At 33.6% G+C, this 15,445-nt stretch overlaps 3 protein-coding genes, 1 long non-coding RNA gene and 1 other non-coding gene across 6 annotated transcripts; 3 read left to right on the top strand and 2 right to left on the bottom strand.

Annotated features, from left to right (window-relative positions):
- The first annotated feature begins 1,359 nt into the window (after positions 1 to 1,359).
- On the top strand, positions 1,360 to 2,019 carry LOC133822373 (DNA polymerase II subunit B3-1). Its single transcript, XM_062254681.1, has one exon. The coding sequence runs from the start codon at positions 1,410 to 1,412 to the stop codon at positions 1,836 to 1,838; it is 429 nt and encodes a 142-aa protein (XP_062110665.1). The 5' UTR covers positions 1,360 to 1,409; the 3' UTR covers positions 1,839 to 2,019.
- A 178-nt stretch (positions 2,020 to 2,197) lies between these two features.
- On the top strand, positions 2,198 to 5,931 carry LOC133822374 (uncharacterized). The gene is made up of 3 exons (XR_009887867.1): positions 2,198 to 2,415; positions 4,852 to 5,586; positions 5,794 to 5,931. It is a non-coding gene; the product is annotated as an uncharacterized LOC133822374 (long non-coding RNA).
- On the bottom strand, positions 2,467 to 6,680 carry LOC133822372 (65-kDa microtubule-associated protein 8). The gene is made up of 11 exons (XM_062254680.1): positions 6,388 to 6,680; positions 6,072 to 6,275; positions 5,666 to 5,923; positions 5,351 to 5,563; positions 4,846 to 5,001; positions 4,615 to 4,774; positions 4,361 to 4,512; positions 4,123 to 4,210; positions 3,880 to 3,953; positions 3,274 to 3,348; positions 2,467 to 3,165 (listed from the first exon to the last, which is right to left on the bottom strand). The coding sequence occupies exons 1-11, from the start codon at positions 6,469 to 6,471 to the stop codon at positions 2,821 to 2,823; spliced, it is 1,809 nt and encodes a 602-aa protein (XP_062110664.1). The 5' UTR covers positions 6,472 to 6,680; the 3' UTR covers positions 2,467 to 2,820.
- Positions 6,681 to 8,331: 1,651 nt separating this feature from the next.
- On the top strand, positions 8,332 to 8,434 carry LOC133827650 (U6 spliceosomal RNA). The gene has a single exon (XR_009890301.1). It is a non-coding gene; the product is annotated as a U6 spliceosomal RNA (small nuclear RNA).
- Positions 8,435 to 8,835: 401 nt separating this feature from the next.
- LOC133822371 (uncharacterized) lies at positions 8,836 to 13,221 on the bottom strand. Of its 2 annotated transcripts, XM_062254678.1 has the most exons (10): positions 12,962 to 13,221; positions 11,295 to 11,377; positions 11,019 to 11,131; positions 10,599 to 10,667; positions 10,255 to 10,370; positions 10,095 to 10,149; positions 9,845 to 9,965; positions 9,644 to 9,691; positions 9,455 to 9,549; positions 8,836 to 9,373 (listed from the first exon to the last, which is right to left on the bottom strand). In XM_062254678.1, exons 1-10 carry the CDS (start codon positions 13,054 to 13,056, stop codon positions 9,275 to 9,277), a joined length of 894 nt encoding a protein of 297 aa, XP_062110662.1. In that variant the 5' UTR covers positions 13,057 to 13,221; the 3' UTR covers positions 8,836 to 9,274. The 2 variants fall into 2 exon arrangements, with proteins under 2 accessions (XP_062110662.1, XP_062110663.1); XM_062254679.1 differs by lacking the exon at positions 11,295 to 11,377.
- Positions 13,222 to 15,445: the final 2,224 nt, after the last annotated feature.

Below are 15,445 nucleotides of genomic sequence, written 5' to 3'. Positions count from 1 at the left end.
TCTGTTAAATGACAATTCAGATCCTGTGTTTTACAAAATGGATCAAAATAGTACCTTAGACCCGATTTTAGTCAAAATATTTTCAATTATAAGATCAATTATTGACTCGTTAGCGATGCGATAGTTTCAGAGAAGCGGAGAAAGTGGTCGAGGAGTTGAAAGATTATATTTGAATTTTTTTTTACCAAAATTGGGTATAAGGTACTATTTTGATCAATTTTGTAAAACACAGGGTCTGAATTGTCATTTAACAAAACATAGGGGTCGTTCACGTATTCGAAAAAAATACAGGGGCCAAACTGGTATTTTTCCTTATCCACATATTAATAATTTCAACAATTTAAGTATTGTTATGAAAAATTTCATTAATATTAAACCATCAATACAAGTAATACTATTTCTTTTTTCATTTATTTTTCTTAGACAATTCCTAAGTTTTATCACCATTAATCTCATAGCAACGCAATCTTTCATTAAAAAAAGTTAAGGGTGTGATTGGTTTATGATTTGAAAATAAAATATTTGGATTTTGAATTTAATTTGAAAAGAACTATTTGAAAATGATATTTTAGCTTTTGCAGTTATTGATTGGTTTGTGATATTGTATTTTAAATAGTTGTGAGACCCATTTATTTTAGTATAAATTTTGAGGATTTGTAGAAAACAATAAATTGTTGTTTTCTATTTGCATGTATAATTGTTATTCATTTTTAAAAAGTTGTTTTGAATTTAGTTTTGGAAATGGCCTACCAATCAAGAATTATGTGGGCTCATTTATATTTTAGTATTAAAACTTAAAGTTGTATTTGATTGTTGAACCAATCTCTCCCTAAATCTTTGGACTACCATATATGTATATATGTACATATAAAGAATATACCCATTCACATCCCAAAATCAAATATTTTCATCAAACATATTAAAATGGTGGAATTTATCATTTTTAATGAACTATTTATGAGTTGTATTTTTAGATTTAAATTATTAATAAAAATGTATATAAAAAATAAAAAATAAAGTAGCTGGTGCGGGTTGAACATTCCTTATATTATTGTGTTTCGTACACAATCCATCTTGTGGTGGGTTGGGTTCAGCCGAACCCAGCCGAACCCAATTTCAAAGTATTTTTTATACAAGAATGTTCAAAGCGGGCGAATTTTGATAGGTTAAGCTGTAGTAACAGATTTGGGGTTTATTTGTGCAGCCCTACTACAAACGGGTCATTTTATACGCAAGATTTGTTTTAGCAATGACATGGGATCTTTCTATCAGCGTACATACACGTCGTTTTATATACAAGTTACATGTCGTTTCACCGTTGTGACTGGGACCTAATTTTCCCGCCATTTCTATTATCATGAAATTCCCCCTCCCCAACACAGGGGAAAAAAAAAAAAAAAAGCTTAGCCATGATGGACGAGGAGAAAGAGGAGACGATTCGGCCTGAAATCCCAACCGGCCGGGTCAAGAAGATCATGAAGCTCGATAAGGACATCAAGAAGGTAAACGCAGAAGCTCTATTTCTCATCTCGTGCTCCACGGAGCTCTTTCTCAGATTCCTCGCCGAGAGGTCTGCGGAGGTTGCGATCGAGAAGAAGCGCAAGATCGTCAAGCTTGAACACATAAGGGCGGCCGTCAAGAGGCACCAACCTACCAGCGATTTCCTCCTCGATTCACTTCCTCTGCCTACTCAGCGGTCCGATAACCAACCATCAGATCGGAACCACTCTCGCAATGTTGCTGAAAAGCTGGTCCCGGTCGGAACTCGCCGGATCGATGATTTCTTTAGCAAGTCAGAAAATGAAAATGAAGCCCCAATGGAGATCAACGAGTCTTAGGTCTCGTTTCCTTGTGAGCCTTGAACTGATGGTGTGAATTTCAGCTGATTATGATTAGAGTTTGCTTGATTTGATAGTTTTGGTTGTAATGGAAATATTAACGCTAGTGTTCGTAAGATGTCATAATTCTAATGGCCCTGCTACATTTATCAATTTTTAGTTTTGGAATTATTCTGGTGAAGTTGAGTAGTTGTCTATTACTACCGTTATGGTTCTTTCTTATTTCTATATACCAAAAGTTCTATCACAGGTTAAGACTATGACTCGTTTTTGTTAAAATTCTGCTTTGATATGGAATATTGGAGAATTTCAGGAATAAGCGAAAGCTTCTATTCCTGGGTTCCATTCCAGGTGATTATTTACTATAAATTCAGACCTAAATTATGATTTTATCACCAATATGTCTGTTGAATTTACTTGACGCTTTCTTAATTCATGCAAAACAATGTGTTGTTTACACGATTAAACCACTAACTAATCTGTCTTTATCTCATGTAGTACTGAAGGAGCACTAGAGGCATCTATGTCAGAGTTATATGAATACACTTTTTGGGTTATGGCTGCTGATCTGAGCACGGTAACACCAATCAAATTGTTTATGTACTGTTTTTAAATTTGATTGCACCTATACAAAGCAATACATGTAGCCGGAGCCTGGAATAAAATTAGTTAACACAAGTATGATACAATATGCTGTTGATATGGACATGTTGGCAATCATATATTGCTCAATTCGTGATTTATTTTAAAGTTTGCAGAAAAATACATACTGGAAACAAATTTTATTTAGCTTCGAACTTAGTAACTGCACACTCTATTGTACCCGTGACAGTAAAAAAATCGGCAATCCTAAATTTTATTTACTCCTAAGTCTTATTTTCAGTTTTCACCAACAATCCTGTTCTGGTACATGGCTTGTTGCTGGTAAAAGGGATTGGAATTTTCTGTGATATGATAAGCAGATGGGAAACAGATTCATTATTCAAGGAGAAAATGGACCGGAAAATGTTGATACCTCTGAAGCTGTTTCATCCCTAACAGTTGGAACAAAGCCGGGACGTGAAACCATCTTTTGTCTTTGTACTTTCTTTCCTTCCTTTATAAAGGATATACCTTGAGTGGTTGAGCTGATATTGTTTGATCCAAATTGCTGAATCCCAAGAGATATCCTTCTGTTTAAAGGCACAGGACTGGTAAAACCTCCATTCAGGCTCCTGTCTGATATTCGCCTACTACTAGTGCTTGGCCTTGGCCCTGACCCAAATGGATTTTCTAGTTGGACCACTACTTGGTTCTGCACCTTCTTCTTTTCCTGTGATAATAAAAACTACACACAAATTTCAGGATGTCAAACACCAGCGAGAGTTATAACGTATTGTCATTATGTCTGAGTTTTTATTTGAACATTCCAGTGCATACTTATAATAAAGCTTACCCTTTGTTTATGCTTCTCCTCCTCCCTTTCCTGCCTAAATACATTATATTCTTCCAACATTGCCAGCAGTGGTACCTGTATAAGAATTATTTTTAGGTTTGTATGGCCTGAATTTTATATTTGCATTTTGCTGGTCAGGTGTGATGACAAAAATCAATATTGGATAGCTTTAAACTATAGTAGGATTTTGCAGCAGTTTTTTAATGATTCATTGTCATCAGAAGCCTTATTTGGCTGATGTAATTTAATTAGTGAATTTAACTCTGTTTAAAATGTAACAGTTGAGAAATTCAGTATTATTGTGTTTATGAATTATTTTTGGTTGCTTATATGATGTCTGTCACAAAAGGTAAGTTTCCTAGCTATTAGAATCATTCTTCAGTAATTGACTTTAGTCTAAGTGATATGTACGAGTAAGCTACATGTCTGGAGTTTTTTGTTGATGTGTCTTAAGCTTTATTATATATGAATGTATACTCTCTAGATTCACGAAAGTCAAACATGATAAATCTAATTCGCATTTTCAGATGATGCTTTGAAAAGACGGATTCACATACTTTAACAAAATTTTATTGACATAAAATTATAAAAGGTTGTTCATCATACCTCATCATACAGGAAAACCTTATTTCTTTCTTCTTCCCAGATTCTAGTCTTTTCTATCAATGAATCCATTAGAGCTGCAGGTCAAAACAATGCATAGAGAGAGCCATCTTAATCAGAGTTCTAATACATTTTCTTTGGTTGAGATTTTCCTGATCATCAATAGTACCAGTAATTTTCAGTTGTGTGCTTTAATGTTTTTTAGTATAGACCTTTGACTGGTATTCATATTTTATTTTATCTTACCTGGGATTTTGTTGACTGTTATTCTGGCACGTTCTGCTCGTTTTAGGTTTCTATGAGCACCTCTGCTTACTGAGTATCTGTTCTCGTCCTGAAAGAATAAATCAGTAAGGAAATGTCACAGGCACATACATAATGTAGATTGTACATAGTTCCTAATGCATGTTTAATAAACTTGTATGTAGGATTCACTTTATTGTGTCGGAAGCAATTAATGAAAACAATGATAGAGGAAACAAACCCTGCTATACTCTTCCAACCATCGTTCTTCATCACGTGCTAGCATCCATCTTTCTGCCTTCTCCATTATAGCCTTTCTGCTGGAAGCTTCTTCTTTGGCTTTTGATATCTGTTCGTCCATACTGACGAGGAGATCAGCATAGTCAATCTCTCCTATTATTGTACATAAATTTAGATCAGATTCTGGGTTACTTAAATCTTTGGAAAAAGATAATTGATATTTTTTCACAAAAGGATATTTATCGGTACGCCCACCTGAGTTAATGAGGTTGATTATGTTATTCATTTCTGCTCGTGAAGGAATCTCCATATGCGACTGATTGCATGTCTCCTTAAGCTCATTCTGTTTTTTGAGGAACAGTTCCTTCATCTTACTTGCTTTTAACTGATCCAGTCTCTTGACTTCAGCCTCAGTCTTGAAAAGAATTAAAATTATTATTTCCTTATAGTTCATTAAACTTTTTATGTACAATGAACTTTATTTACCTGCAGGAGTATACTTTGGGTAAGGCTTCCTGGATCTGATACCTCTGCTGATGACACAGACAACAATCGAATAACATGGGAAAACAATCGACGGTCTTCATAGGCTGTGTCCATAAGATTCCATAAGTTTGTTAACTCTTTACCTAACAGGTGAAGCTGCAATAAGAATATTCAGAAATATATCATGATTGTGCTTTGCTTCACCAAAGTCTACCTTTGGAAGATAAGGGAAAAGTGGCTGAAGCAGAGTTGAAAAATTCAAAAAGTAGAATTTGGATTTATCTAGTCCTCTATTATCTTTGCATCTGCTGGACTTTTATTTGCTTTCACCAAGATTTGGATTTTCATAGTCATTTTTAAGTTGCTGGTTTTTTCTGCTCTTATATCTACTTTTTCAAATTTTAATACTTTGCAACTAAATTATGTTTTGCTGCAATGCAGGGGGCACTAATTAGTTCGTTTAATTGAAGACAAATTCAACAGAACATGCAATATCAGATTTCACCTTGTCAAGCCGCTTTTGCTTTTCTTGCTCGAGGGAATTCACCGTGCTGTTGAGTTTAACCAAGACATGGTTGCTTATGTTTTTTGAAATCCCACACAGATCATTTAAGCTTGGGTGAACTTCACCAATGATATTGGTTGAATCCAGTCCTAATATTGTAGACAGCTTGTGGACTGTATCTATATAATGTTCCACTTTCTGGAGCCTTTCATTCTTTTAAAGTAAGCAATTCAAAGGTATAAGAAATTGATATGAATTGATTCAGAATTAAACTGTTTGAATATCCTTGAAATAATTGCGAACATGATACAGTACCTTCTCATTATGGAGTCTTTGTAGCTCAATTTGATACTCCTCCAGTTTCTTCAATGATAGATCATTATCGTTTACTTTAAGGTCCAATGTAGAGTCACTACATTCTGATTTACCTGCTATTTCTGCAGAAATTTTCTGAATTTGGCCTTGCACAGCTCGGAACTGGTTCATCCTCTCTTCTTTCCTCGACTTCATCTCCTGCAGAGCTGGTGTGATTGAGTCAAGCTGCTCTTTCAGTGTTCCTGCCATTCTATCTGGCTGATAAGATGATGCATATAAATTAGTTCATCGAAGTGACACTAAAAGAATATGTCTAATGATTCCAAAATCATGAACTTAGATCCTGATACTAAAAGGCATGCCCTTTATCATATTATTTGACTTGACAGGGTTTTAGTTGAACTACCCGTCCAGGGAATGATCGTTCACCAAGTGATAAAAGAAGATGAGTAAATTCAGCCTCAGCTTCTGCCAGCTCCTGATGCAGGCGAGTTCTCGACGTATTTGCTGCATCAACTTTTCTTCTGTAGACCCCCACACACTCTTGTTCCAAATCTAGCAAGACCTTTTCTCTTTCAAACTGATCTTCTCCTACTTCATTCCATATCATCTGTCAAATTTCAGTTCAAGGAAAAAGTAAAATCAAAATGAGTATCATGATACAAACCATTTCTATATCTATATTCATTTATAAATATTTAGCGATGAACTAAAGTTCTTGCCTGCAATTCTTGTAGTAGATATCCACATGAAGTTTCTATCATTGTTGAACTTCGTGTTCCTATCGATGTTTGAAATGAACTCATGGGATGCTGCTTGCTCTATATGCAGATCTCTGAGAACTTATTTTTGGCCAAAAGGGGGTCAAGTTCCTTGATTGGCAGCTAAGGAATGAGGGGCAGGGAAGAAAAAAAAGTATAAGAGAGTCAGATTTAGTGGAGCTTTGGTTGTGAGTTTTGCTTTAAAGACAAGGGTGACTGACAGGTTGGTACCTCTAAGCTTTGGGTTCAAGAATCACCAAGTTATGAATTTGCAGTCATCTCTCTTTCCCTCTCCTTAATATTTGAACTGAAAATAATGAGCTAATGTGGAACTCTCTCAACTCATTAAGCTAAAGTCTCTCATTCAGAGATTTGTTTACTTGTTTAGTACCTATATTGACTAGCCTTAGCAGGACGTAAATTCTAAGCAACATATGCCTTTGGTAAAGAAGTTCTGCGCTCAATTTAGAATGTACACCTGTTTTTTATGGTTGAGTACTTGAGTTGCCTGTAATCTAATCTATGATATAAACAGTGTCAAAGATGGGCCACAGTTTTTGCTGGAGAATAAGAACCATTTGATCGGGTGATGATCACCAACCAAATCACAATTTTTTTAATTAAGTGACAGCTCATCATAATTCTTTATGATTAGCTCATCAATTACTACAAAAGTCCATTTTTTATTAAATTAATATATGTTTTCCTTTATATCCACATACCAAAAAATAAAAGGAGCTGGTAGCACTTTTCTTTCTAGATGGATGATGAAAATGTTTCACGATAATATTCTTTTGTTTTAAGGTCCAATTTCTTGGGTGTCATTATGACGTGATTACGGCTTAATCCGGTGTATTTGCAATAAAGCAACATACTTTATTCACCTTTCCCATATATAATTATGGTCGATTTGAGCAATCAAAGTCTTGCACATGAATATGTTGTGTGTGGAAACTGATAAGGAGAGAGTGACGGTTTATCGATTAGATACCATGAGTGCAGTGATCTAATGTCAGAGTATAAAGTACAAAATTAAACTGAGTATGTTACCATTTCCCAGAACTTGCCAAGTAAAAGGAAAATCGACTCAGATAATCAGAATCAGGGTGCACTACGATTTTGCACTCAAACGAAGATTGCAACCCAAGAATTTGGGCCACCTATTGTGAAGAAATGATGGTTTGCTTTGTTCCACACGCTGCATTCGAAAATGCCTACTGTTGGTATTTTATCTATAGGAAAAGAAAAAAGGAAAAAAAATTGAAATTTTGTTTAGTAAAATTTCAGGAACCTATGTAGAATGCATAATTGTTGTATACCCATTGCAATTGCAAATAACACACTAAAAACAGAAATACATTATTTTCTATTCAAAGCTTCAATTGCTTAGACAGGTAGAGTTAATATGAGAAAGGAGATTTGAAAACTACATCTAAGCCATTCCATGGACGTGTTACTAGTGAGATAATCCGACGGGCCAATAAGGAAAAGGATGGAGAGGATATAACATCATTTTCATCCTCTTGTTTCAAGTACAAGTATTTATATGTATCATATAAATATAACATGGCCTGCCTTGGACCCTTAGTCGATTCATCACACAATAACAAAAAATTGGATTAGACCATGAGTTGAGTTAAATCTGCCGATTACAACTCATCCTTAATCATTCAAATTTCATTACAAGTCGAATAATTTTATAAAATAGGAGCGATTTTCCAGTTCTAAAATCTAAACCATAAACCAAGTAGAAAAGTTCACGTGTCAATCGCTTGCTTCCTTAAGTGTAATGACGCAGCTGGCAAAAGTAGCGCTAAACTAACCTCTGTCAAAGAAATAGTCCCACATCAACTATTTATGACTTGTTGAATAACTTTATATAATAGAACTGCTAGCATGCCCGTTGTCCCTTCGGGGACATCCGATAAAATTGGAACGATACAGAGAAGATTAGCATGGCCCCTGCGCAAGGATGACACGCACAAATCGAGAAATGGTCCAAATTTTTTTTTTTAACTTTTACAATTTTAGTTCTTCCGCTATTTTAATTTTAAACATTACCATGATAAAGACCACATGCTTAAATCCAGAAATGGTAGAATACTTTTAATATTCTGAAGTTTATCATTTTCTCCCAAGATTTGGCAGTCTTCCTTGCTATTTCACTCATTTACAAAGCCAGTGTTATTATAATGTCATTAGTATTATGTCTGATAGTGAGCAGTAAATCTTGTGGTAACTCCCTTTAAATGTATCAATATCAAACGGACCGAGTTCTAATTTACAACCTCAGCTAGATATTAGTATTAGTTTCTTCTTTTTCAGTACTCTTCTCTGTATTTGCAACTAATTGTAGTTCAACTCCAGAGGGTATCAATGAATTTTCCAATAAAATGCATTAGACACCAGTTATGATAGGCAAATATTTCTTTATAATTTAGGTATTGCTTTTGAACTTAGTGCACAGCACATAATTTAGTCGTTGCTCCAACCTCATTAATCAAACTTTTGTACCCGAGTAACATTTGGTTACTCACACAAACTTCATTACAAGCTGAAAGCGTCACAAATTGCCAATGACTTTCCTGTCCTAGACTGTCGGAAACAAAATCTGCAATGCTCATAGATACTCAATTTTCCCATTGGTGGTTAAAACATTGGGTAGTATCTCCTTCAAATTTGATCAATCTGAGGAGTCATAGGGCGAGTTTAAAGTGAATCAACCAAGTGGGAAGCCGCCATATGTGAACAGAAGGTAGAGATTGTACAATTCCAGGGTCATTGGTAGATATCAAAATGCGAAACTCTTTATGGTCTATCTTCATCAATATTTTTAGTTGTTTATGAATCAAGAAAGAAGGCTGTAAGATGGCATGTCTTCGATTCGCATAACATCATCCATTAAAAGCTCCCTCTCTAATTGTGCCCGAGTAGATTTTAAAACCTCCTACAACAAAATACAGATTAAAAGAACTACTCGATGATTTATTAACAAGTAAAAGAGAATGGCAGAAACTTGGTTTCTCACATTAAACTCCATGTATGTGGCATTTCTCTCAAGCCATTGCTTGTCCATAACCATGAAAGCCACGCAATAGAGCAAGTCAAAGGCCCACTCATTTTCTGAGAGCACATATTTGTAATGACAATGTTAACATCTCGGGTAAACAATTCCATTCATCGAGTCAATAGAAGTTAATTGATTTCACAATCTTACCTGACAACATCTGCAAGAAAACAGGTCTAACAAAAGTCCTTGGCTTTACTGAAATTAAAAAATTATAACATCTATAAGTTTCATGCCAATAAAATTAATGGTGTTACTATTGGTCTCTTGTGAGAAACTCTGAAACTTAATAGACGTTTACATGAGTTAAACCAATCAAATTCTGAAGACATATTGCTTGTTTAAACTTACTGGTGTCAAGGTCAAGCATTTGCATGATCATAAACGTGATATTTACTCCAGCCACAGCAAATGGATACTCCCAAGCAGCTGGCTTCCCTCCCTGCCTCTTTAGTAGAAGCTGAAAAGATGTCTGCAACAATACGCAGTACAAAATTAAATACAAAATTAGTGACCATGCAAATTTGGTTTATAACATAATTGAAATCACAAGTTCTCTCGTATATATTTTAATATTTCTCATATATATTTTTTATCTTACTGAAAATGTCTTGGCAAAGAACAACAGGTTCTCCAATGAAATAAATCCAGCTCCTCTGCTCCAAGTAAAATATTCATGAGAATTAAGTTAGAGATTTATAAAACAAAGAATGATAGAAAAGGAGTAAAACAAAGCCGCAGTAACTCAAGGAAAATTTAACCTGAAATCGGTTGATGGATCTTTACCCTGCCAACCCATTTCTTTCCATTGATCAGATATCAAGCCATGAAGCTCCTGATTAGGGTAAGTAGCAGCCCAAAGAGCTCTCAATGCTTCCTGTTCTCACAAAATTTTCTTAGTGAGTAGATACAGAGGAATAGTTCAAAGTAAATCGTATACATGGAAAAAGTTCATGTCTCCTTTAACATAAAGTATTTGTGAACAGACAACAGAGCAATCTTAGTCTACTGATGGTCATAAGGTTATTGTTCTTATAGGAAGTGTCTAGTTTTAAAAGGTTATGAAATATAGTTGCAGATCAAATTTAAGAGCATGAAAATATACCTGATGATCTGGCCTAGAAGCATCAAAATAAACCTTCATTCGGTGCTTTAGCCGTTTCAGCTTCTCCTCCTGCAAGTTATGAAATAACTCAACAATGGAAGCATGAAAAAAAATGTTAAGTACTGACACCAAAGCAGGGAATCAATTACAAAACCATCTGATTCATTCACCAAATCTGGCTAAAACAAACATTTGCACATAAAGTTTTGAATTACTAGCTTAAATCTAAGATTAGGTAGATCCCCCCGAATACTATGGGGGTAAATCTTTAGTTGTAGCCCCAACATTGATAAAAATCATATTGATATGACAACATATTTAAGTATATAACCACTGAAGAATCAAAATAGAAGATTATGTGCATCCCAGTTCCTTATTTCTTAATGTCATCATCAAAGTTTTGACTATTGAATTAGTTACCTGTTGGGGTGTCAAGTTGACGCATATTCGTTCATAATGTCCCTTTCTCTTGAAGCAAACACAAGTGAGGCCTTTTCCAATCCATGTCGGCGAAACACAAGTTGCATTATCATCTGCATAGTGATTTCAACCAATGAAACGCCTAGTCTCAGCCAATACAGTAAAATCATTTACAAAACAATAAAAAATCAATATGCATTTCACCTCTAATATCAGCTATTAAACTACCACAATTTTGACACAAAAAGAAGCAGAGTTCACAAAATCTTTAGTGACCTGAAACAAGAGCAACACCAAAGCATTTCATAACAGCTAGGTGATTTACCACTGATTTTGCAGCCTCTCCAAATAGTGGATTTCTGTTTCACATGAGATAGTTTTATTGCTAAATAAAAATAGTTAACAAAACTAAAGAAAATATACACATACAAAATATTTGATTATCAATAAGTAAGTTTTTTTTACGATATCAATCACATATAATACAAATGACACACCAGATTTTGCATGTGTACAAAAATCTTGCATATAGAAAAGAGTGAAATAATATTCAAGAATATGATGTCTCAACTAAGAAAGTTGTCATGGAATGTGTACCAACTTTATAAGGTATAAACTCTCTAACCAAACGCCAACTGCCTCAACCAAAATGGCCCAATGCTCTAATTATTTGAGGAATGCCGAGACAGTATAGCCTTCCTTGTTATCCGAATGACATTATAGAGGAGACGGCACGTTGTTCTAGATAATTCAAGGCCTCAAATGAGTATATTGTGTGTATAGCTGTGGTATTGTCGTATTAGATATAATATTTATCTTATATATACTCCATCCAAAACATAAATACGTTCTGTCTTGTATATACGTAGACAAATACGACATGCATTGAAACAATCATGCATATACTTCTAAAATATAATTTATATATATAGAGGGTTTCACGCGCTGTGGGAAACACAATATGACGTCCAACCAAATGTGGATCATATCTTATGGCTAATTGCCTATCCCTTTTCATATGGGCAAATGACCGAACCAGGATTTATGTATAAGGGTCAAGTTTTTAGTTTATGATTTTAGGATGGCCAAAATAAATTTATATACATGCATATTTGATTTGTTTAGCCATTGCATGTGGGCACCTGATCCAATCTGGTCGGGAAATAAATAATGCACGCGCTTAAAAATATTACATACAACTTTATAAAATATATTATAAAAAGTTGATATTTTTATCTCAAAAAAGTTCAATTTCTCATAACAGTGACTCTGTTCCCTCCCAAGCTCTCATTTAACAATGATAGTACTGCAAGATGTATATATATAAGCACCGTCCAACATTGCAAAAATATTTTTAATTATAATACTAATTAAAAAGTAAACCCCAATTAGTAAATTACAAAAAAAAAGTATATGGACATGGAGTCTATTAGGTTTGCAGGTTGTGTTGGGTTAGTCGTAACATGTGGGTATTCATAAAATCCCATTAAAGTTTGACCATGACCAGTCCAATCAGCAGAGACCGTCCTCATGTGATGGGACCATTCTTGTATTGGTAGTCAATGATTTGATTGAACGGCGCCGTTAAACACACCGAATAATACCCTAAACTTCCATCAACTTACTCCGGCACCGTCAACTCTTTCCTCCACCCTCCCCCAACATTTGTAATCGTCGATTACATTATTCCGACATACATATATAACTATCTATCATGGAGAAACTATGGCAGAGCGATCAGGGCTACTATAACAGCGATTTAACCAATACATTATAATTTCAATCACCGATCGACTAGAAAATCAATGGAAAACGAATCAAGCATTCGATTCGATTCTTTTCTCTTTCTCATAAGGAACTCAGATCGAGATCGTGAAACAAATATGAACATATAGATTTACATATATAGGTGATGAATGGCAGAGATTATGAGAGAGAAAAACCTGAAGAAGCAGAGTCGTCGTGACCGACGCAACGAGAAATGGAAGAAGAAGAAGATGACGAGGAAGGAGAAAGTGTACGGATATGGGCAAAGCATCTCTGAGTCCGAACCGCGCTCATCTCTAATCCCAACCGAACAGCTGCTTCTCCAATCGGTTCTTTCGTTCCAGAGATTCCTTACTACTCCTACTGTTTAGAGAAAGAGAAGGAGAGAGAAAGAGTGCTTCGGAGCTTTTGTGAGCTCAGTGGCCACTGGAGACGTGGGACTATGGGAGTAATAGGTTATGTTAAAAATGTCAAACTTACACCTGTCAATTACACATAGAAATCTATTTACCCTTGAGAAAGATATTATTTTTTCTATAAATTATTTATTCATTTGGAAATCAAGTAGGTTGCCCACTTCATTAAAATGTCGAATAATTTTTATACTTAAAAAAGAAGAAAAGAAAAAATAATTAGATTATTTGGTGCTAATTACATCACCAATCTTTTGTGTTGATTGAACACAAAAATAATATTAATTTTACACTATATATATATTTTCAATTCCAATCACTAAAATGTAACACAAAAAAAAATTATTTCGCTAAAAGGTATAGCGATGTGAATGGTGTAGTGCGTTGTTAGTTTTTCATTTACCACACTATACCAATCCCACACCATTCACCACATAATTTATGACAAGACATTTTCAATAAATTCTTATCGGGTATCAAGTTCTCCATTGGGCATCGAATTCCCCATTTAGAATTATTATTTTATATATTAAAAAATTATTTATATATAAAATAAATAAATACACAAATAATAAGATATTAAATAAAAAAATACTTTAAAATTGTCTTAGAAACAAAATAGTATTATCCTAAATAATTAAACTAAAACATCAAATCTTAAATAATGAGACACAATGTAACCTAATACAAATAAATTTTAGGTTTTACTATTATAAAAAAATATAAAAATTAATTTCTAGAAATTATAATTTTCTGTAATAATTGTGGTGGCATACTCATTCCAATTCTTCTCCGCTTAAATATTAAATGAGTAGTCCTTGCCCCGGTGAAAAACCACCATATTAAGGTCAGATCACCATAGTGCACTGTTTCATGCGGTAAAATTGACATCTCTAGCGTCCTACCACATATAATAAGACAGTGTAAATGATTATATTTATACAATAAGAAATGCATTTTGGTTGGAGTGATTTTTGTAAAATTTAAGTTAAAGCTGCTCTAAGGTCTTATCTATACATAGTTCCAAACAAAATTACATATGAATTTAGCCTAAAAATATTAACAAATTAAAATAGGAGCAAGAACTCTTAAACATTTATTTAGGGGAGATTAATATTTAATATATATTTTTAATTACAATAAATGAAAATTAATGTCTCGACTCTCAAAGGATAGACTTTATGATTATTATAGTTTTTTTTTAAAATAAAAAAACAGAAGAAGACAGGGAAAAGTAAAGTGAAGGGACATGAAGTTGGTTCTTTGGTTGACAAATGACAAGAGTCACCAACAGCTTGAACAGAGTCCACATGGCAGCCGCCCCTCAAATAGAAACCACGGCCACGTCATCAGATAATACTACTACAACCACGCGCTCCTCTCTATTCAAAATAACATTAAAATAAAACCTTTTCGGCAATCACATTAATCTTAATATTATAATAATATTCTTTTAATTAAAGTAGCTCTTTAATCAAAATATTTTCATTCAATTTACAGGATTTGTTGGTTTGGACAATCGAATCATAGTATTAATTTTACAGTCTTACAAAAAAATTCTTTTGGAGAAAGTTCTTAATGTGACAAATATTAGTTCTATACACATTTTTATTTTATTTTATTTTTCACATTTTTTAAAATTAAATTTTAAATACACATTAAATTTTTACACTTTTTAATTTTTATTGGATACAAAATTACTTATTTGTAAAGAAATTAAAAAAACAATATTTTACACCTTTATACTTTATTATATTAAAAAATAAAATTATTGATACCCCACAATAGGAATTAGATTTTTATTATCTTAAACATAAAATAGAAACAAATAAAAACCATTAGTAAAATTATAATATGTTCAATTTTCATATTTGTAAAAAAAAAATTAATATTAATAATATATTTGTGATTTACTACATGTATTAAGAAATATGATTTTATTATTAGTAATAAAAAATAAAATTGTTCAAAGAGTGAGTAAAATATTTATGGACAAATTTGTGTAATTATTGCTGTTTAATAATAATAATAAATGGTATGGGAGGAAGATGTCTTTAATTTTGAAGTGAGGATTGGATTCTTTTTTTCTTCTTTTGAAAATGATGAAGATTGGATTCTATTTGTAGCAAATGGTGGTGGTGATTGAGTGGTATTGTAAATAAGGAATGAATATCGGCCCCGGGCTGTAGTGCAATTTAATTAGTGATCTGACAAAGAAAGAAAAAGTCTGAATACAAAACGGCAAAA

This window comes from Humulus lupulus, chromosome 3 (genome assembly GCF_963169125.1).
Source record: "Humulus lupulus chromosome 3, drHumLupu1.1, whole genome shotgun sequence".
In the NCBI taxonomy this organism is placed as follows: domain Eukaryota; kingdom Viridiplantae; phylum Streptophyta; class Magnoliopsida; order Rosales; family Cannabaceae; genus Humulus; species Humulus lupulus.
This window is presented reverse-complemented; position numbering and strand designations above follow the sequence as displayed.

Bases quoted from the DNA above. Each gene is read 5' to 3' on its own strand.
- LOC133822373 (XM_062254681.1), top strand. From the start codon at position 1,410: ATGATGGACGAGGAGAAAGAGGAGACGATTCGGCCTGAAATCCCAACC.
- LOC133822372 (XM_062254680.1), bottom strand. From the start codon at position 6,471: ATGAGTTCATTTCAAACATCGATAGGAACACGAAGTTCAACAATGATA. The intron at 4,775-4,845 runs GTAAATAAAGTT...ATTCTTTTCAAG, and splicing joins CCCAAAGTATACTCCTGCAG to ACTGAGGCTGAAGTCAAGAG. The intron at 4,513-4,614 runs GTGGGCGTACCG...GTACAATAATAG, and splicing joins AATCAACCTCATTAACTCAG to GAGAGATTGACTATGCTGAT.
- LOC133822371 (XM_062254678.1), bottom strand. From the start codon at position 13,056: ATGCTTTGCCCATATCCGTACACTTTCTCCTTCCTCGTCATCTTCTTC. The intron at 11,378-12,961 runs GTTTTTCTCTCT...CATGTGAAACAG, and splicing joins CGACGACTCTGCTTCTTCAG to AAATCCACTATTTGGAGAGG. The intron at 9,692-9,844 runs GTAAGTTTAAAC...TTTTAATTTCAG, and splicing joins AATGCTTGACCTTGACACCA to TAAAGCCAAGGACTTTTGTT.